At 34.9% G+C, this 23,549-nt stretch overlaps 1 protein-coding gene across 1 annotated transcript; it reads right to left on the reverse strand.

Annotated features, from left to right (window-relative positions):
* Positions 1-17,195: 17,195 nt before the first annotated feature.
* On the reverse strand, positions 17,196-19,944 carry LOC120345983 (uncharacterized). Its single transcript, XM_039415605.2, has 2 exons — positions 18,581-19,944; positions 17,196-18,285 (listed from the first exon to the last, which is right to left on the reverse strand). The coding sequence occupies exons 1-2, from the start codon at positions 19,814-19,816 to the stop codon at positions 17,857-17,859; spliced, it is 1,665 nt and encodes a 554-aa protein (XP_039271539.2). The 5' UTR covers positions 19,817-19,944; the 3' UTR covers positions 17,196-17,856.
* Positions 19,945-23,549: the final 3,605 nt, after the last annotated feature.

Genomic DNA, 23,549 nt, shown 5'->3' on the forward strand with positions numbered 1-23,549 from the left:
GCGTGCTATCGCATAACATGTTTCCGGTTTATTTCCACATTCTCTCAGCTTTTACTCCTTTCATTTTTATGGCGACAGATTTGGCTATGCATTAAAATAAAAGCACCGTATAAAAAATATTGTTATTCATGTTTTATGAGGTTCTGACCCTCTTATATCGGATTTACGTAATTTCTTAATTCCTATGTCATATTTGCTCTGTGCATACCGCGCACGCGTTTCGGACGTCTTTGTTCGCTCATCCGTTACTGATACCTCTCAATCTCCGTTCATGCTCAAAAAGATTATCGCTTTAGCTTAGTATTTGGTTGTATTAACGCAGTAATTCTTGGATTCTACAAACACAGGAGACCCTACGTTTGGATTGAGGTTTAAACTCAATTGTTCAACGTCATTCGACCCCTCATCAACTCGAGAAGGTAACGCTGAGCATGCAAACCAACTCACGAATATTTATTGTGGTATATCGTGAGATGCTTTTAGCATATATAGCAAAGTATTGTTGAAAACAAAAAACATTTTTGAGGTAATTCATGCCATGCCATATTTTGTTGATGCGTCAACAAGAAGGAAATTGTCAATGAGGCCTTTTTTGCATTGTTGGCTGGGCCGTGACTGGTCACCGGAAATTGTCCGCCTTGCATAACATAACAAACTGTACATATTACTGTGCCCAACCTTTCCCATAGGCAATCTACTTTAGGTGGTTACGGTTGGACACTAAAACACACATTTGCCATTGCACTCGACCAAAAATTAATTCCCATTACTTAAACTTGTCGACTTTAAATCAACTTCTTTTATTTCCAAAATGCAATTTTAGAATCGACTTGTCAAGATAAGAAAATCACTCAATGTTGGAAAAAATCACTTCACAATATCAGACTGTATCTTGCTTAATTTATAGATAAAAATGTGCTTCTAGTGGGAATATGAGATCCCAAGTATGGCTCAACCTGTGATGGGATTCAATAAATGACTAATATGACGTCACCGTAGAAAAATGGCGATTCTTCATATCGGTTCAATCTTTCAAGCTTTCGACACGAAACCTCCTGATACTCATTGTAGTTTATTTAACGGCTTACCTTTGAACCGTTCTTCTGACAAGTTTGCGACTGTTAGCCGCGGGTAAAATGACACAGCGACATTACCCTCTGATCAGTTTACTAGTTCCCAAGTGAAACTTTACTGCACGGGACCGCCTCCCCTTTAGGAGATCACATTCATCCCAAATGAAGCAAAACTCAAACGGCTAAAATGTTTTTACCTGGACATAACTTTTAATTTTTAGTCTATTTATACCACTTAATGATTATTTGAAATTTTACATTGTTGAAACTGATGATTATTGTACGCCAGCCAAAACTGACAAATACTCTGCTTAATACACAACTGAATAGTGGGAAATATAGAATGTTCTGTGGTTGTTTTTTGGTATAAAATTTGTAAGCTCATCCGACCAAGGCAGGTGATTAATTGTGTGTGCCTTCAGTGCAAGAGGCACCTCCCAGCTATGTCGTTTTGCTTAAAAACGCACTGTCTTTTTTACCGTTAATTTTCACTCGGGTTAAACCTCAACCTCATCCCACCGCATCCAGTGTCACTAAACGCATGGTCTCGCCCTTTGACACCGCATTATTTACCCAACAAAACATCAGGTGCATCCCTAGGGAACCACACCCATAAAAATTTCATATATATGTAGTTTTGTCACACAAGACTGATGATATCATTGATTTTCAGAAATTTTGATACAAGCTGATTAATTTTTGAGTATAAAATTTAATGCTATATTTTCAATGTATATGGCGAGGAAGAAGTTACTGAGTGCTGGAAGATGATATTTTTGCAGTAATTTGTCGTGTGATTTCATCACTTTTATTTTGTCTGTAATTTTATTCGTTTGCTGCAGTGAGAAATATCGCTAAATTTTTCTCCAAAATATACATTTCATTTTTAGGTTTCAATGTCGAGTCGAACATGGATCGATTACAATTATCGCACACCAATTATAAAAAAAATATATGTATATACATAAAGTTTGAGTAAATGTTTAAATAAAACGTACAAAGAACCATTCTAAATTTAAATTAAGTAATATATATACTTTGATTAATTCTCATTAAATTGTTTTAATTGAGAACTTTTAATCATATACGTACCGATGTAGAAATCGAATGATGCAGATTGTCCGGATTCCTTCGGATATAATTGGTTCACACGCCGTTGTATTTATGGTAGTAACGTAAAGTGAATGCCTCATGGCGATTGTCGTAGAACAGAAAAATAAACTGAGCTTAATATGACTAATCTAATATTTTCCTTCTGACCACATTTTCAAAACTTTGTAAACATTGGACCAGATTAGACGGGTAATTTTTCACAATGTTTGCATAGCTCACCAAAATATTTTGCAAAAATTTGACACCCATTTAGGGGTCAAGTTGAACGTCATTTTCATGTGTTATATCTTCTTCTCTGTTAATTGATCAACCATGAATTTGCGGATGAATCGCACGAAGGATGTGCTGTCGAAGAATGCTGACGTAGCTGCTGTACATAGGCAAACAAGAGGCATACGTATCATCTTACAAAAACGATACCACTGCGCTGGCAACTTTTTGAATCTCTAATGCCAATCATATAATTGAAGCATATATGTTTTGAGTTTAATAAAATACAAAAAATGTATGCAACGGGTAATTCATGATTTGTGCTCGTTCTTTGCTTCAATCAGGGTTCCTTCCACTTTATCATATTTACGTTGGGAGCCACAGCGTATTAACGGAGTATCATAATCTTTACGGCTGTGTAGCAAGTCTGTTTTTTTGCTGTTTGGATAGACCTATGCTTGGAACGAGGCGTAAAACAACCTATAAAAAAGATTTTATTTGATACCGATTTTTTACCCGATTTTGAGGTAAACTGCCCCTAAAAACAGGTTATATGTACTCTATTTCATAATGGGCGAAAAAATCCGGTTCGACTTACAATTCTGGTTTTTGGTCACGATCGGTTATGTATTGAAAATCCTCGTTGTTTACAGACGAAAACATAAAATTCCCTAAATATGGTTGGTGTTTGGATTTGCTTGTGTGGAGCCTTTTTAAGAGCGACCTTTTGTGATATATATTGTATTGAGAATGGTTTCTCATTTTTAGAGTCGATTATAAATGAAGAACTAGATCCGATTGTTTTTGTTGATATTTGGACTGATGAAAAGATAGTATGTGTGTTTAAATTATGCAGCATTCATGTATGATATGGCATGAATTGTAAAGGAATTGCAAAACACAGCTGGCGAAAATTTGTTGTCTTCATGCGCCACAGTCCGTGATCGATTTTATGAGATTCTCTAAATATTGTGTAAATGGAATGCCTTTGATGTTCTAAATATGCAGCACAAGTATGTAGGCATATGGTGAAAAACTAATTGTATATTTATCGAGGTTTTGCTAAAAAATTATATTTATTCAATACATCAATCATTTATTATGCTAGAGTTAAATATTCTTAACATTATTACATTAATAGAATTCTTCATTCGACCTTGAAGTTGCCACAATCTGGTTATGACAAGAGGTGGAATTGTATGCTGATTCAATGTCAAGTAGAAGTCTTTCAATTTGGTTTCAATTTCGTGGTTTCAATTTGGTTAATACAATCGTTTTATATTTGACAAGAATTCACAACTTGCATTGCATTGTTGGTGGTATGTTTTTAAGCGCCATTACGCAGTATATCGTCGACCACGCTCGATTGAAACCCTTTATTAAAAGCTTACCGATAATTCGTTTTCCCTATATCTGATGCCCAGTAAAACTAATTGACTTGATTTTGCCGACGGACAGTCGGAAGCAGTCTTTTCATATGACATGCTTGCATCATGTTGGGTTTTAATGGACAAGGTTTCTCATTGAAGAATTCTGTGTTTGTGAGAATTCTTATCGTGAATGACCCTTTCATTCTATCGGACAGTGTCTGTTTGTCGTACGAAAATAACATCATCGTCCCAATGTAGGCGATAACACTTTGCTCAGCAAGAACTGGATGTACATTTAGTACGACTAAAATTAGGGAATCAAACTGTTCGTTACATGCATTTGATTATATTAATGGTGATTTCACATTTCAATGCGTTTTTGTAAATCGTGTCGTATTCAATTATAGTCAATCTAATTATACCTCTTTCGTTTAGTTCTGGTGAAATTCAGCTGTATGCAAATTTGATAGACTTTTTTCTCAATGTATTACATATTTCGTTTGTTGCGAGTACAACTATTCAAAAAAATAGGATACAAGAAATGATTTTTTAATATCATTCTATTAAATAACAACACGATTTACCTATGCTTATAAGCATTTGACGGAACGACTTTACCATATCTTTGTAAGGCTCTAACTCAAAAAGACATTTAAATTCCATTTGTTATATATACTATATAGCAGGGCTACTCAACTAGCGGACCGTGGTCCAAATCCGGACCTTTCGACCATTTAATTTGGACCGCGTCTGCTTATATATTTTGGCAATATAAGTAACGTTATAAAGTTTTAGATGACTTTGATACGATTTAAATACGCAGCTACCGATGTGCAACATTTGTGTCCATATTTGTGAGCCATTCATTGCTCTTGTATTTAATTTAATATTGCATTTAAAGTCTCGTTTATTCAAAGAAATAAATTTTCTGTAATGTCCGGACCCCAGTAATTTTGAAGTTTTTTAAACGGACCTTTGGTGAAAATAGTTGAGTAGCCCTGCTATATAGGACATGCCCTCGGTATTTTTCAATGGGTCGACTAATCAATTATCGTAAATAAATTTCTTACAATTCAAATAAATTTAGCTTTTCAACCCAATTGTAAAGGTGAAATTATCAAAAAATAAGAAAAATCAAGGTAATTTGACGGTGCGCTACTCTATGTATGTTTTTCCCCCCAATCTTGACCATCGAAGATTCCATCTACGAGTTAGGGTATTATGTCATTCGCTTTTACAGTTGAATACAGCAAATTAGGCGTGGGAAAATGCAAGTGCCGCCCAACAACTATCCGATTAGAACTAGGCCGCTCCGGGAGGGCTTAAATCTAAGGATGTTTACGGACGAATGCTCGTTTCTATCTCCGGTTAATGCTTTGTGCATTATGATAAATGTGGTAACGCAGATACAATAGGCAACGTGGCGTAAACAGAGAAAAAACATGTAACTGGTATTTTTTCGTGATTTGCCGGACGGAAATGGATTAATTACACCCAACAATTCATATAAAGATTAAAATTTTTGTGCAACGTATATGGCCAAACTGCTCTTGGCTGAACGTGTTTGGCGGAGAAGGCAGTTGTCAGGAGTTATATTAATATCGATTTTAATGAGAAGCTCAACAAAAATGCAAAAACACATGATGATCTTTAGAATACTTGCTCTCCGCATTTGTACCATCGAGTGCCCCAAATGTTAAGATCTGAACGTCTTAAGTTTCAAATCAAAACCAATCAGGCGTTTTCAATATTTTTAAATGATTTTCGATAAAAGTCACGAAAGTTATAACAATAACATTGGGAGATGGCGCTCTCTGAGCCTTCAACGCAGCATTAGTTCCCCCGCACACCCCCAGGAAGTCAACGTGTGTAAGTCGTCAGTTGTCGGATTTATTTCTCTAAATTTTATCGATTTTGTACTTGATGTTTACATATATGTCAATAGCATCCGACCCCACCCTTTATCTAGATTAACGCATTTCGTCGCGCTATATTGAAGTGAAAGGGGTCGGGGTCTATACCTCCTCTTTGAATGGAGATGAATGCAATTCGAGTTCTCAAATCTATCCACAATGAGTAAGCAGAGTGCAAAATCATGCTTCGAGGAGAAAGTTGCGAACAGGTGGAAATGTTTTACAATGATGTGCAATAATGAAAATACTTTTTTTTCGGAATATAATTAATTTATTGTAGATACAAACAGACACATATTATATGCGTGATTTTTGTCTTCCTATTTAGAATTAAAATCTTGGGGTTCGAGGCTTAGTCTGTGAAAATTACTATTCATATGTGTTACTGGTATAACACAATTGACTGAATCAGTGTGCAATACGGTGAACATTTTCTCTAAGTGTGTACAAGTTCGATCTTCTCAAACTAATGAAACTCAATTGATTATAGTTGCTAACATTAGACCGAGGAGAGCTTTGGATAAATGGTTACTAGAATAGACTTTGATAACAACAAAAATTGAGAGCGCTTAAACGTAAAGAAGTGATCCAACCAGCAGCACCTCAGCTTTCGAGGGTGTCGTCATGCTGTACATTGGTTTGAGTGATTGTCTTATTTACAGTAAAATGCACCAAGTTTACAAGTGTCGTCTGATTTATTAATTAACCGCTTTCAAATACATGCTATGCCTTCAACACGAAATGTTTACACTTCACAATATAATACTAATCAGAATATTAAAATTTTTCTGTTCGTTAGGGAATCAATAAAAAAGGTTGGGATATGGATAATGTGTTACGCGTTAGCCAATATATAACATTGAAAGCGGCACTTAATAGAGAATTATACTTGCATTAAGTTCAACGAGTTAAGTCACCGTGAATAGGATAGGAATGTAAATTGGTCATGAACAATGAAATCCTTTTATCTACAGCGTTATTATCTAATCATCTGTATTTATCTTATCAGGGACATCGCATAATTCGCTTGTAAAGTACTAGAAGTATTGTCGGAGCTAACGCGAATAAAGTTGGGTTATATATTGCAGAGGTAAGGATGTCGCAGCTTTTCCTTTTTATCTTTTCTAAACATCCACTACTCTAAAATCAAAAAGTTCCGAAGTTCGACTACGGCTTTAATATTCATCAAATATCAAAAATACAACTTAAAGTGGACAACGATAACTCGAACAGAACCTTCTCACACTAAACACAAAAACGACTCTGCTTGTCACAGAGAAAACGTGCCAGATCATGCCTTCACGTTCGGCGGCAATCATCAACAAACGGAGTAATAATCAAATCAAACCACAAAAACAAACAGAAAAACAAAAAGGTAAACAACACATGGAAAAATCACATCATAATGATATTTTGATACAAGCGCATTATGTGATTCTTTAATTTCCATAAAAAGCTCAACGATTGTGGTATCAAAGAATGAAACAATATTTATCGCACGTATTACCACTAGACTTTAATCTCCAGACACACCCACCATGAATTTTCGTATAACTATAATCGCAAGATAAAGACGACTTATATACTTCAAAACGACAAAATATTTCAGCGGATGAAAAACGAATGACGACAAATCTCCAAATTATGTGTTCATGATATGCTAAATAAAAATTAAAAAAAATTCAAATTGCATGACGGAGTTCGGATAGATTATTGGATGTCATTTTGGTGACGCACGCCACGCTATATTCATTATCTTGATGCAGTTTCAAACAATAATCTCTAGATTTCTCGCAGTTAACTCTCCTCAGCCGTTTACTAGATTAGAGACTATAGTTGTATCCAGCCCTAAACCGAAGATTTCGAGCCAACAAAATTGATACGTCCAATGTACATTCCGTAACTTGCATCAAATTTTATGTAAGTCAAATTATTCATGCCAATAGGACACAGCAGTAGATTTACATAAGATATAATTACATTTTTAACACGAATTGTCGCTTAAAAATCTTGTGTTAGTATTATTTCCACTTTATGCTTAGAGATCATGGCCCTGTTTTGGGCAATTCTAGATGAATACGATCATAAAAATGCTGCTAAATGTATAATGGAATTTGAGATATATTTGTCCTCTGCTACGTTATCATATCGGGTTTCTAATTGTGTATAACTGTATTCCTTCAAATTGCTCACTGGCTAATCTTTTTGGGTCATGTATGCACGACCTTTCGATTGTAAACTTGCATCAGTTCTGTTTTATTTGTCTTTCATTACAAAATTAATTACTCCATTTCTTAAAATCAGCTTGCTGAAACTTTTTCATTGTATAAATATTTGAATCTCATTTGAATTGAGATTTGGGTGATAAGTGCAATAATTTAATATCTTAAATTTACGATTTTAACTGCTCACGTCATTTTCTGTTAGTTTAACGCGAACAATATAGGTCAACTGATACGGTAAATTTACTAATATTTTGCAATAATTGAACTATCTTCTGTACAAGGAAATTAGTAGTTATCCGATTAGGTTTTGGGATAGAGTTTAAAATGCAAATTGAGCTGGAAATTCAGATTTTCAAATTATTCCCAGCCTTAAATTAATTGGTAATTGGTAATCACTAATTTGTTATTTTAAAACGTGTCGGGCTTTGTACAAGAGATCCCAATTAAATAACCATGACAATTTAGCTTATCGTAAACTAAAAGTTGGTGATAAGTTTTTCCCTGGTAATATTGTCCTAGATTAGCTTGTTAAGAAATTTTGTTCAATTATTGTGATATGTTGTATATTTTTAAACTTGTCTTTTATTTTGTACTGGTCTTTTTACTTGTTGAACAGTTAATTCGAAATAGTTTGAAAAAAGTTGTTGTCTTCTGGCCCTGAGTTTCAATAAAAACGAAAACAAGTTACAAACTTCACGATGTGGGTCAAGCTAATGATGTCATATCTGCTGATTCAATTACCCCGCGGTGCCGTTATCAGAATTCAAGGTCAGGCATACACAAAATATATAAACTGACCTTCCCATATGGCTTGATGAGAGAGACCACACACGTTGGGATATCGTAATGTTAAACCATCCATTGAACATTATAGAAAGGTATCTGATAACGGTATACTATGTCATTGAGCACGATTTCGTTCGATTTGTCATAAATACAGAGCAAGGTATTTTATTATTTAAGAAATAACAAAGCCAGAGACTAATAACATCCACAACATTACGATATTTCTAGATTACCATTGTGGGGGTTTATCCAGTGGTGGGATTCAGCCGGTTCGCACCGGTTCTATAGAACCGTCTCACGGAATTTGATGAAATCAGCGAACCGGTTAGCATCACTGGTTACTGTCAATGACTTTTTGTAACAGAACCGGGTAAAAAATATGACTTTTGTGATGGAACCGACTGACAAAAAAATTGAATCCCACCACTGGGTTTATCCCATGTTTACAATTCATGAACATTGGCACTGAAGAAATACAAATTTTTTGCGAGGGTATATATTCTAAGTCACGATGGTACTATGATGTAAATTGCTCGGAGCTCGGAAATATGTTGTTTTATCGTTATCACCGGGAACGTTCAAATATTATGACGAAAAATGTATAACTCGTTTGCTTATGATTTTTGAATTGGGTATTCCCGAAGTATGTGAACCAAGATGGCGGACACCGGAACGTAGTATATGTACCAGGTTAGGCCATAATTTCAAGTAAAAATACTACGGGTCCCTTGGCTAGTCTCCGAACTCGTAATAGAACTAAAATAAGGAAAATTGGAATAAAATTATGGCCTAATCCTAATCTGGTATGAATACTTCGGGAGTACCCTGAAATGAACACACCGTCCAAGAGTCTATATTTTTAATTAATGGCTTTAAACACTTGTCAATCGAAGCTTCATGATAAGATGAACTACAGGTTTATATCGGTGGAATGTTTACACAGTCAAGCACCTTGGTGGGGTAAACTACATTCAAAATAGCCGGAAGATCAATCATCAATTAGTGAAACCGCTAGATAGACAACCAACGTGGTGACAAAATAAACAGTACGACAGATTTGTCACCTCAGCTGGTATGTATTGGCTTAAATCAAACAGAAAATTTGAAGAACAAATTGATGATACCGCCCGGAAGTATGTACTGTATGATCTACCGCAATTTATCATTTATTGTGTAATCATGGTCATTAACAGAAACTATTAATGTTGCAAATATATTGTAAAACTTAATACTTTGTTCTGCGTACATAGCGGGTCAAGGTAGGGTGACTAAATGAGTTCTCTCCCGAAAATAAACCCGTTGAAGTAATGCAAGTAAAGCAATGCATATGAATGATACGTTATCATACGACCATATTACGTGTTTGATCGAATTGCGACCGAATATCAGCCACCCCATTGATCGATGTCAATGGAATGGACAATTTAATGAAAAATCCATAAAAATACGAAGATACCAATTAAAATAATTTATGTCTTAATATAAAAATTTCATATCATATTGTGCGCCTGATTGGTTCCATTTGGAATAATGATGTTCCAAATGAAAATACTAACCATGATCAATTTTACGGAGATCAATATCAGAATGTAACATTAATTCTGAGCATGTTTTGCTCATGAGATTTACTTCTAATAAATTTTGCAAACTTTCCCTTCTGAACAAGATTCTGTACTTACAGCTGTTTATACGAAGCCAAACGATAATCCCGAAGTATATGAACCAAGATGGCGGACACCGGGACGTAGTATGTGTACCACTTAGGGTTAGACCATAATTTCAGGTACAAATACTACGGGAGTCACTTGGCTAGTCCCCGAACTTTTAATAGAACTGAAATAAGGAAAATTGAAATATGATTATGGCCTAACCCGGTACACATACTACGTTCCGGTGTCCGCCATCTTGGTTCACATACTTCGGGAGTACCAGCCAAACACCATATTTTTCGAATACCCACAGATGTGTCATTCCCTTACAGGTAATAAAATGCAAATGACGTGGCGACCACAAGACTTACCAAAGATGAACTCGATATTTAGTATCTCTGACTCGACTGTATTGTATATAATGTACTGTATAGTTAGGCTAATGGGTATATTATCGAGTCATGATTTCACCGAAAGTGCATGTGATTAAAATAAACAAGCCCAATATTTACCAATTTTCCTAGCCGTGAATGTTCATCGCATCGCTTTCTGTTCAAGGCTACGTGTGTGGCCATTTTTTCAAGAAACACAATTTGTACTGACGTTCAGGGATCAATACCGCTATATTTTGTGTTATTTGAGTGTACGATGCCATCATATTTCAAACCGAGAAAGCTTTTAATTTCATATCTAAAAGAAAACAAATTGAAATTGGTAGATAAAGGTTTATACGGTAGCTAGGTAGGTGACAACGAGAGACCACCCACGTAGAGTTCTTCGTAATAACATATTTGTTCATATTTTGGTTGTAGTTTTAGACAAAAATCGTAAGATTTGAACGCAAAAAAAAAAAACGATTTCCGAAGGCTGAAAAATATGTCATTGTAAATAAGTAAATATCAAAGTATATGATAGCGTAAACGATAAGAAATTCTTACTCACTCACCAAGGATAGATAACAAACTGACTCCATTTTGTTTCAAAATCAAAATAAGAGAACTAAGAAATGTGTTTTACGTTCTATTGACGAGTTTACGTGATGACCTGACTACAATATATGGATATTTCTTTTAATTGGAACATTTGGAGACTAGCGCGATATCTTTTACATATAGTAAAAGTGACCGGATATGCTACATAAAAATTGAGATTTTCGCAATTTTCAACTTTGTTTGCAAAATCTCGAATGTAAGTAGACATGTACTATTTCTATCACGCTCCTGTTTTGGAGTTTTATGTCCGTCGACGAAACTTATTTTTGGAACACTATGAATGCATATTTTTTTTATTGGAGTTTTATTACCTCCTTGGGTTGTTAAATACCTTAAATCTTTAAAGTATGAAGGAATTATATTTTAAAATAAAACAATGCACGAGAAATCGGGAATCATCTTTCCCGTACAAATAAATTGAAGGACATTGCGCGTAAGAATTAACCTTTGTCTGACAATCAAACAATAATCTATAGCTAGCATACCACGAACGCGTGACAGTAACTTTTGTATTCAAATTTATATATTTTTCATCAGTATGAGAAAGAACTGTAAATTTGACTGAAATCCGGGCTGTGACTGCGACACTGATCACGCCATTTTATTAATTAAAAAATCAAGGTTTCACTACAGTTTGCTGTAAAATTATATTTTGTTTTTTTTTAGTACGGGCTGAATACCATTAGACAATTTTATAATATTGGCTACAATAAAATTAAGTTTCACAGATTTTGAAACTGAATGATTCAGTCTTAGGTCAACTAAAGGTCCACCACAAAGATGTGGCCTCCAGGGTCAACCATATTTAACTCAAGTTACATATCGAAAACGATTTTTTTGTTAATATTATTAGTAGTGTATGATAAATTTCCATATCAGTAATCAGATACTATATTATGCATCGGTGATATTCGATATCATAATTTTAAGCGAAAATCGTTCTTTTTTGACACTTTTGGATTATATACGTCAATCACAAATTGAACATAAAACCACTTGGAAATGATGATTTTGTTAGGAATCGCGAAAACGTAATTCATTTATATTTGAAAGTAACGACATAATAACATGTACGAAACAATATCATCTGAAGGGACGAGTGGAATTATGACTCAATGTCCTTAAACGCCTAACTGCTTAGATTGATTCCGGATTTCAAATGGTAGATGCCTCATCTTACCTGCAATCATCAATGGAGTAATGTACTTTTTGTAATGTATATTTTTGTTTTTCAAACTGATTATTGATTGGTGTAATGAGTTTTTCTTTTTTGTGTACGACATTGTGCAATACATTGCTTTGTGCATATTTTTATCTTCCAAAAAAATTAATTGTGAATTTACTAATTTGGTCGGCTTAAATTCAGGTGCAAACTTGGCTTTGACCAGATACCACAATACAACAATGTTCTTCAGTGGACGCACTTAAGCACAGTCTAGTTAGATAACACAATTACTTAAATTAATGTTAGCAATATATTTGATAGCGTGTTTACAGCCTGCTCTGCGGCTTTTAAATCGTTGCTTGCTATTGGAATCAAGCTCAAGCACGAATCCGGTACACGCCCCAAACTCTCGCGCAGAATCCGGTCGTCCGACTTGCAACCCCACAGCCAATTTTCCGGCGAATTCTACTAATTTCCATTGCAAATCCTTTATTGTTTATGCTCAGCAATAAAGAAATTTTCTGCTATTTTTTTTGCTGTGAACTTGTCTCTAGTTCAGAGAAATTGTCAATTGACAATGATAAGTTAGGAAAATATTTATACGAACCGTGACAAATTGTCACATATTTTTGTGGTTATATCTTCAAAACATCGGTATTTTTATATAGTTTAAGATATTTATCAAGTGTTTTGCGTGATGTGATACCCTACAGTGCATGCATGATAAATTTTTACTACATACCGGAAGAAATATAAAACCGAATAAAGTATAAGCTATCAAGTCCACATTTCTCCCAGAACATCTGTTATGAAACGTTTTTGCAATTTCAACAATTCAAGCAACAAAAAGCTATTAAAGGCTGTATTTTATCCGTTTCAGCCAAATACCAACTATAGTTAGAATAGCAAGCAAGCTATTGCACTTGAGGTAGCGTATGATTTGTTCCATTCAAGTGTTGGCTTGTAATAATATAACAAAGATTTTTATAGGCAACCAGCACAAACTCTAACTCAACAAAATCAAGTTCTGAATCAGACCAGAAAGCCGGGATTTGCTTTGATAAAAAGTGAAATGGTTGTAATGAACATGTAATTGTGTGGTAACTTTTGTCGGAAACCTCGATAAGCCGTTGATATGTAATGACTAAACAATACAACCTGGCTTGTTCAGCAAATGAAAGTAGCTCTACTTGGGAGACAATATCTATATAAATATTGAGAAAATCATTTTATCACATCCCACTCGTAACAGCGTCGATTGAGATACATTAAAATACGAGTTGTGATAGGTGCCCAATGAACAATCCTTTACAATACAAATGAAGTTAAAACAAGTTGTTACATTCTGCGGCACTTGTTTGGCTAAAAAGAATAATAAAATTCCATGAAATGAGTACTAAAGTTGAACACAATATTTGGACAGAATATTTGTGATTCACAAATTCCATGAACACATTCTAAGCCGATTTACGAATCAACTCAGCATGGCGTCAACCACGCAGCGCACACTTCTACGTCACTCACGTCAGTCAAAAAGTTTTTTCCCAAGAATTTTAGGACCACACACGAATGTTTTCCTAGATGTAATTTTGCATAATAATTCTTGTCATTCCGCCGTTCCAGTTCAAAAAAGGTGGGGATTGGTCATATGATAGCGAGCGCTGCAAATCGTGAAACCATCATTGTTTTTATGAGATATTCCACGCCTTCGATACGAGCAAGGCTCTATTCTACCAAATCACGAAGCGCATATAGTTGTTGACTTGGAAGGATTGTTGGCTCGTGATACGCACAATTGAGATCTGGGGGAAGAGTTGGACACGGGCTGCTTTCTGTACTCACACAAAAAACTTCAATTTGCCCTGCTTATACTTAGGTCATTCTGTGTTGTGCAGTTGATAGAAAATTCCCGTAAATTTCAATAACAACAACCAACGGCACTCGCATTCGTTATATACTTTGTTTCATACACAATCTATCGTCACAACATTGGTTCCCTATATAATTAAAAAAAAAACTTTGTGGTATCACAAGTGCCGCCCCGAAGTACCCGAAACATGCGGAAGTCCACCGCATCCGTGAAATCGAATTGTATACTTACTTCATGCTTCCGATACAAAAAATTACTTTTTGAAAAATGTTTTAAGCAGTAATAAACCCGATTTACTGTGCTATGTAAATACCTCTGTCTCGTAGTGTGTGGTCTTTTGTAAAAGTCGAATTTCTGAATAAGTAATAATAAACAGTGTTGTTTCCCAGTTTAAATCACGTGACATATTATGAAAGTGCCGTGGACATATTTTACGAGAATCCAAAATAACATTGAAACTAATAAAGATTTTTATTCTATATAGAAATAATCTAACTTGAGGTATTTAGTCTCTACGCTCTACAAAATACGATTTTTTAATAATTCGTTTTTCACGTATAAAAATAACCATTCAGCAAACAAACCAGTTTAAAATGCCGCTAATGGACATATTGACCAATTTCCAAATGTTTCGATAGTATTACACAAAAGCATATTGTTGGACTTTAAGTACGCGGAATTTCCACCGTTCCATAACTTTAAATCTAGAAAAAGGATTATTACCCCTCCTCTGCCCCTCATTTAATGTCTATGTTTTTATATAAGCATTTGCAGTTCATGGTATCGAGGGCAAATTCTTCTTAGGCAATATTATAGCTTAATCGGATTGGTGTACACAAAACACCTGTCAAACTTTGCTCGGTGTAACTGAATTTACGAAAACACAGTGTCGCATCATGTTCAATTTGATGCATCGAATGTCAACATAACTCGATTGTTCTGGGCTGCGAAAGTTCAACCGAAAAGCGTGGCGAGGATGAAACGGATTTTTTTATTTATTGTACTATAATGCAAGCTCGAATAAATTTAGTTAGTTTATTTAGAAAGCGCTGTGTTAACCTAATTTCGACGGTTCTGTGTTTCTATTTATAAATCGCGACTGGTACGACTACCTATGTACAATAATTTGTAAAACCGTATTTTCAAACCCAAAGTCTGCTGATGATTTTGTAGGGCATTCTAGTACATACATGAGCTTGAATATCCGCACAGAATAAACGTTTTTTTGTCGTTTGAATTACGGCTTAAATATAAGTCCTAAGTGATTCAAGAGTCTTGCTATATATATAATTGAACTATGTATATTTTTGAAGATGTCTGACCTAGGTCAGACGAAACGTTACAGAAATATATTTGTGTTAGTGTGCAGCAAGACTTAAATCACTTGGGATAGTTATCTTTATTCTTGCTACAGCATCCTTGCAATATATGCATACGGATCCCCCGGCACAACAGCATAAAAGAAGGATACGTAGTTAGTCTCGCAGAAACCAAATCATTAGCGCAAGTTAAATAGATGTGCTCTCGAATACTGGAATCTACAACGCAGCTTAAAAGGTGACAATGATTCGTTACCCATAGGCGATGAATGCTTATATATATATAGTTCTATTCCAAGCCTCGATGCCCATCCTTCATACTGATGTAATAATTCTGCGGTATTTTTGGTTGACGGCGATTTATGAGGAACAACGTGTAAATGACGTGGAATAATTGCGAAAATGTGATGAATTCGGGCTTGCGGGGGTCAAATTATATTGATAGCCAAGTAGTCATGAGTCTCAAATGCCCTATTGATGAATGTGGGTTGCGCAACGGAACTCGTCTCATAAAATAAAATGCCCCATCGGAACGTAAGATGTGTGAAATATTAGAATGGACATCAAGCAGGTATCTTGCCTAAATATCATTTCAAAATTGCTTTCAAATATGTGAAATCGTTATAATGGCGAAATACAAGAAACAAAAATTCTTAGAAATTCGGAATAGTTTTGCAATTTATATCGGTCGTAATTTTGCTTATTATTACGATATTTTTCGTATAAAATTTCCTGTAATTACGTGTCGTTACCACGCAAGGTATATTTATAGAATAGTTACCTATTTCTCAAAAAAATCAATTAACATTTTCTCGTCTCAGATTATTTGCTCTATTCATATTATATCATACACAAATTTTATTATTATTTTTTTGCATTTACCATACACGAATCCTATACATCTTACTGTAAAAACATAAACTTCTGGGTTCAAGGCGTCAGCAGTGGCCCGGATGGATAAAAAACACAAATGTCAAAGCAAAATCTCACCGGGGCATCGGCCTCCGATGGTTTGCTTCTAAACGACGAGGATTAATTATTTGCTAATCCACAACTACATTGACAAATCTTCACCACCACCTGCAACCTCATTTGTACAATTGTGGGTGGTCCATTTCTGTTGCTTACAAAACCCAGCACTTTAGTGCTTTTAAAAATGCATAAAAGCATATAGAATGGGTCGAGAAACTAAACTATAATCGATAGCCAAGTTTGATTGCAAAAATTTCTTTATATTTTCAATACGCGCTGATAATAACGGTCTCATATTTTCCTTGTGAAGAAAATGATAATATCGAAGCAAGACTTGTCTTTTATTCAACGATGCCTATAAATTACAAAAGGCATTTTGCAATAAATCTGTGACAAGTACTTGCAAGTACTGGAACAACACTGTTTTGGATATGTATGTTGTCTTTAAATTTTTTTCCTTACATTTTCAAAAACATCTTCACGCAGATCTTTCTTAAATATCTTCACCGACGAAAGGGTAAAAAAAAATTGATTCGAACATTTTCGAAACTTTTATTCAACAATAAAAGAACATTAAAACATATGTATGAGTATTAAAAAATGAACATGTATTTTAAAAATAACTTGAAGACAGTTAATATTAACATTGATTATTATTTTGAGGCTTGAAATGAAAAATAGAATAAAAAGTGCAACATATTTACTGACTAACGTTTTTACTCTAACACACTCGAATATTGAAAAATATCGTAAAAATTCAAATTAAGAAAGTAAATGGGTTGTTTTATATAATAAGACTACACAAACTCCTTTTAAGTCTACCCATGGACAAATAAATTAGACAATCTAAATGCCGTTTGGCGTTGTATAAGCCGACTCCCTGAAACTACAAGGAATTTTAGTGGCCAGTTGTAAATGACCGTTAATTGAAGTATAGTACCCAACAAGAATGTACATGGTTTTGCCTATACGTCGGTTTTGTACAATATAAATTGTCATGCGCTTCTTGACCTTATCAGATCACCGGACCAGCCGGAACCCGGAACCCCGACTATAGCAATTTACAAAATCAATCGGTCAGTTTATCTACACCTTGATGATATGAATTCTGGGATGATTGTCAGCGATTTATAATCTATTTATTGTTATTAAATTTATCCAGTTCAACCAACCAATAATATTAAAGTTATTTTATCCCACTACTCCGTAAATAGTACTGATATAATAACAGCAAAAAATTGCAATATTATAAAATGATACTGAGAAATAAAAAAACTTGCTGCGCTTGAATTAAGAGTCTTTCGGCTTTCATTAGAACGATTAAAAACATTTGTAGAATTACCGCCAAACTTTCTTGAATTTTGTGAATATATTTGCGCAGATGTTTTTTGGTCCGTCAATGTCGGATTTTTGTCAACTTTTAAATTTTGTTTTGTTGATTGATCTTGAAAGTCTTTGGTATTGTCTCCAAGGGGGATATCGCAGAGATGAACAACGTTGCTTCTTATTTGTTGACACGTTGGACCTTCGGAAGTATCACAGACGCATGTATCATAGTGTGAAGTCGCTTGACGCAATCTACGAACGCTTTCTTTACAAGAGCTGCTGCAGTGAATACCATTTATAACCTGAAATAAATCAAATGCGAATAAGGACTTGCGTGTTTATTTAGTATTTTTATAAATATAATTTTACTTTATTGCCGTTTTCAGTCATTCAAATTGAATTAAGTAATTATTCTTTTCCCCATTTTGGCATGCGGCAATTCGGAACGCAAATATATAATTGAATAAAATTAAGCATGACACAGTGACTTTCAATAACAAAGTGAACATCCAAATAAAAACATGATCAAAGCTATCAATCAAAAAAGTTGCCAAAAACCAACATCATTGCAATAAATATTTAAAATCATTTCCTTACCTGTGAACATTTTGAGAGAAAATTCTGCTGAGCTATCCTGCAAATAGAGTTTTTTTCACATCTTTGTCGAGCCTCGGTGCAACCAATGATTCCTGATGTTCTGCGAAATGTTCGAGGACGACATGTCTGAGCTGACCTTTGGTGAATGAAACATGTATTTTCCCAATCTTGGAGATATTTCTCTTGAGATATTTGGGAACCATCCGTTGAATCGATTTGATTTTTTTGAAGCACTGATCCTGAAACCTGATACGCAGACGGCATGGTTTGGGCTCGACAATCACAGTGAGCCAGAAGAGCACCATACACTGTTTCATTTAGCATCATCAAAGAATGAACGCATTTTGTTGAGCATTTGCTGCTTCGAGAAGCCATAGAAAAATATCGTAATACCGAGTATGGGTCTGTATATTTTTCTGATAGAAAGTATTGCCCCATCCAAAATACAGATTTTTGTCTCTGCGTTCTTTTCCGTCTTCTCGTCACTCTTGCTTCGCTTCTCATTTTTTGTTCTACTTCATACACATCTCTTTTCACGCTTCTCCTGCGCGAATTGTGATGACGTTTTCTATCTGGAATTGGACGGCGACGAGTTCGTTTGGTTTCCAAAGCATCGCTAGGGAAAAATTCATCTGATTCTTCGTCTTCTGTATTTAATATTGACAAATCTTTATCAGTACACGAAGACAAGAAATTTTTATATTTCCAATAACAATTTGTATCAGCCATACAAAGTTTATAAGCGTCTGCGCAATGCAATCGCCAGTTTAATTCTTCCGAAGAATCCTGGGGAATGAGTAACGGATACAATTTTTTAATCACCAGTTCCCTAGTTCCAGTACGTAAACTATTCCAAACTTTCCAAATAGATTCCCTCGTCACTGATATTTTTTGATTCCGTTCATTTGTAGAACCGTACTTTCCAGTGATACTCTTTCCTTGGGTTTCTGTTACCCACGCGTCGACCGCGTCCGACCATTTTGACCCTTCCCTCACCGTCGTCGACGCTTGATTTTTCCGCAAGATTTCAAATATATCTTCGAGCTCGTTTATCGTCCGTCGATGCTCGTAATCCAACCGAGCAGACGTGGTGTGCCACGTAAATATGATAACTACTATTGACCAAAGAAACAGTCTTTGCTGAATACAATTTCCTTGATTTTTCATAGGTAATTTTCTCTTAGGTAAAAGAGTCCAAGTGTTGGTATAGAAATTCGATATCTGCATTATTAACATTACTCATTTGAAATAATGTTAGCTATAGCTGCAAACAAGTAAATTATGATATATTTCGTCGTTTGAGTAACTTCTAATTCTTCACTTATAAATCGAATACAAAATTCAGTACCAGTATGAAGCATTCCTACATAAGTTTTCTAGATCCTTACACCTATGCAACTATTCTGAAACTGCCTGGTGCATCATAAATTTCTTGCTAATATAGAGACATAGCTAAACTCATTTACGTCCTGTTATTCCCCTTTTGCGAATGGTTGGGGCGGTATTTTTTCTCTCCTGCGACAAAAGACAAAAAGAAGCATACCAAATGGGATACTCAAAACATCGCTAAATTTAACGTAATATCAGTCAAAAAATGATTCAAAAAAGTGTGTCATTCAAAAATAAAATATATCGCAAAAAAAGAGAAACGTGAAATTTGTTGAACTACAATTTTCTTATTCCCGGTATTATTTATGAACTGTATTATTGTGGCTACTCGTTCTCATCGTGAATGCATACTGCCAAAATAGTTTTTCACCTCTACACAATTTGATCGCATATAAAAAGGATAATTGTATTTAACATACCAGGAAAAAAGACAGAAATCGGGAAAAATTTCAATTCGTGTACATGTATAGAATTCGTTTTCTCTGAAGCAATAGCGACTTAATCGTAAATGTTACGAATAATCGTGGTTTTAGAAAAGACAGTTAGGCAATGGATGCCCATAGTATATATTAATTTACTAAATAAACATTAGAGATACATTTCCCATAAGCTAACCTCGGCTAACAATATTTGCTAATTTTTCATTATAATATAAGCAAAGAGTGTTCATTACAAAATGATACACTGAAAAAATAAACAAACAAGACATGAACAAAAACAAATAATTAAAATGTGAACAATGAATTATGTAAATCCTCCAACGTGACTTGATGGAATGAATGTGGTAACTTTCTAGCATTCAAGTACAACCTGCAATCCTATTAAGAGAGTAAAGTTGAGAAGTCAACTTTATTACACAATGGACAATTACTACACCTCGTCCGGATGACAGCGCAGCCGCTGCCGTTCAGTCAATATGAAAATGGCACATATTCAAGAAGAAATTTACTCGAGGCTAACGATTCTTGAAAAACAGGCAGTGGACATGAAAATCTTGAGCTATTCTGTCAAGGTATCGTACCGAGGCATCAATATTCTAATAAAAAAACATTCACGAGGCAGTTATAGTACAAAGTACAACCATTTTAAAACGTATATATTTATTCTCAGGAAAGTGCTGGGCACTGTACCTTCCTGTAACCTGAAGCACAACACAGTGCAAAAAATCTGATCATTTTCTTGAAACATGGATAGCAAAGTATCAGATTGGGATATCTGGAAATTTATGAATGATTTGGCTGTTTCTAGCACATAAACAAACAAACAATTAATCCATCATGTGGGGTTGGGGCTAATTGACTCAGTAGTTTTATACCTAGTATATACTTTGTCGAATTATTATATAGTATATACTTTGTCAAATATTTAGTCGATGTCTAAAACGATGAGCCAACTACATGTAAATCCAATTACAAGTAAACAACGTAATAACTACGTAATATTAGCCAAAAGTGGGTCATGAATGCGGTCGCAAAGGCATTCGAAGGCAAAAGCTTTATTTATTCATTGATATCCTGTCTAACTGCATTTTCTAGTTGCATTTCTAAATTAGTCATACGAAAAGTGAAGGGTTTGCATCTTGACTTATACGCTGTCTGAACTTAAAAGGTCTCGATGGCATAGTAAAGAATTTAGACGAGCTTTGGGTCGTATACTCAGATGCGGATTTGTTTTATCATTTCGAAATTCTCCTACGGGGGGCCGATTCATAGGTGACATAACACTCTTCATCCTTTCATTATATGTGGATTTAAACCTGTCCCCATCGGCTCGCGAGATTGGCGCTGCATAACGAGCTAGAACTAATCTCCAAAATATTTTCAAAATAACGATGGTCGACCCCGAAAATACCTCGCTGCTCATTTTGCCGAACGACAGATTACCGTATCATATATCGTTCCTATTCGTGTCTAATTCTAACTTGGGTTTGTGTTCTATTTTGATTTGTCATAGATTTATATCTTCGAAAGAATTCTTATGAATGTTTGCATAAAAAATAAAATGAGAAAGCCGATATATACACCAAACATATGAAACCACCTCCATATCATCAGTTGAACTATGAAATTATCGGAGTCATAAATATAGAGACTGTTTAGAACAAAAAATCACCATCTTGAAATGCTGCAATCTAATTTTTCCTCGGTCCTTAAAGCGTTTCGATTTTTTGAGAGATCTCTGGGTGGTTACGAACAAATGTATCGTTGTGATATGATTCGCAGCCAAAAAGTTTTTGCTCCGTCATAAGAAAAAGAATGCAAAAAATGTTTTAGTAGAAATAACTTCAGAAAGGTTTAACGGAATGGTTCTTCAGATGGCTTGAAGCGAAAATTCTGTATACACAAAGGCCATCTGTTTTAAGACAAAATGGCGGATTTTTTTTTTATATTTTTTTTTCCGAAACAATCAATTTTACTAGTGTAAACACGATTTTATTTGTCAATCCGAGAGTGTGTGAAAGAGAGAAGCGAATCTCATATTGTACCCGTTTTGGATTCGAGAAAAAGTCATTACGCCAATATGATTTTTTTGTATCATTATACCATATAAATGAAAATTCTAGAAACATTTTCTACAATTAGTTACAATTCCAATATTATAAATATACTCCATATTTTAAAATTTGAAATAAATCATGATTTTGTGAAATAATAATAAAATTTGCAAGAACAAACAGATAACAGGATTAAAAATTGTTTAATCAATTCGTACTGGCTTAGCAAGGTACGGTATCCTTTATATTGAGATAATGAAAACAAATCTAAAAACTACTCTTCATTTAGTTTTTTCTGTCTGAAACTATGAAACTCACTAAATTGCACTTGCATTGCAATCCGCTTTGTAAAAATACTTTCAATGCAAACCAAAAATATCTAAAGGTGTAGAAAGTGCTTCACAGCGTCTCTTTTTACCATCGTGTGGAGTGAAATTTCAAAAGAATCTATCATACATTCCTTCAACATTATATCAGGAACTCCCTGATCATAACACTAAACTAAATTTATTGTATTACCTCCGCCTATTAAAATATGGATATGCTGACTGTTTGGCGCATATTGATATCAACTCGAGCGGCGCGACTCGCGCGAGCGACTTATTTTAAACTAGCACATCACTCGTCCGTTCGATCGACCACACACGCAGTCGCCACCAGGTGTAGTGACGTCAAATTGCGTCCAGATTGCGGGCATAGTACCAAATATGTTGTCGCGAGATTTGTACAATATCACGTTAGATTGATAGTTGCTTTCTCATCGTACATGTGATTGAAATCCTCCCATGCTTGGAATAAGATGTAAAAGGTTCATCCATGAGTTCACGGATTAGTGCGCAAATTAGATAAACAACATGTAGACATATTCGTTCCATCTCTATTTTGACAGCATGGCCCATTGCGCCCTCGGTAGCCTATAGTCTGTGGTTAATGAATATTATATCGTATGATTACGTCAGAAGATCACCAAGAATAACCCACATCCACATTTTAAGAGGTAATTGAACATTCGACATGTTATGTTCAGAAAAAAAGTGCAAGAAAAATGATGATATTGAGTGTAAGAATGAAAAACGTATTTTCAGA

Source organism: Styela clava, chromosome 8 (genome assembly GCF_964204865.1).
Source record: "Styela clava chromosome 8, kaStyClav1.hap1.2, whole genome shotgun sequence".
NCBI classification, from domain to species: domain Eukaryota; kingdom Metazoa; phylum Chordata; class Ascidiacea; order Stolidobranchia; family Styelidae; genus Styela; species Styela clava.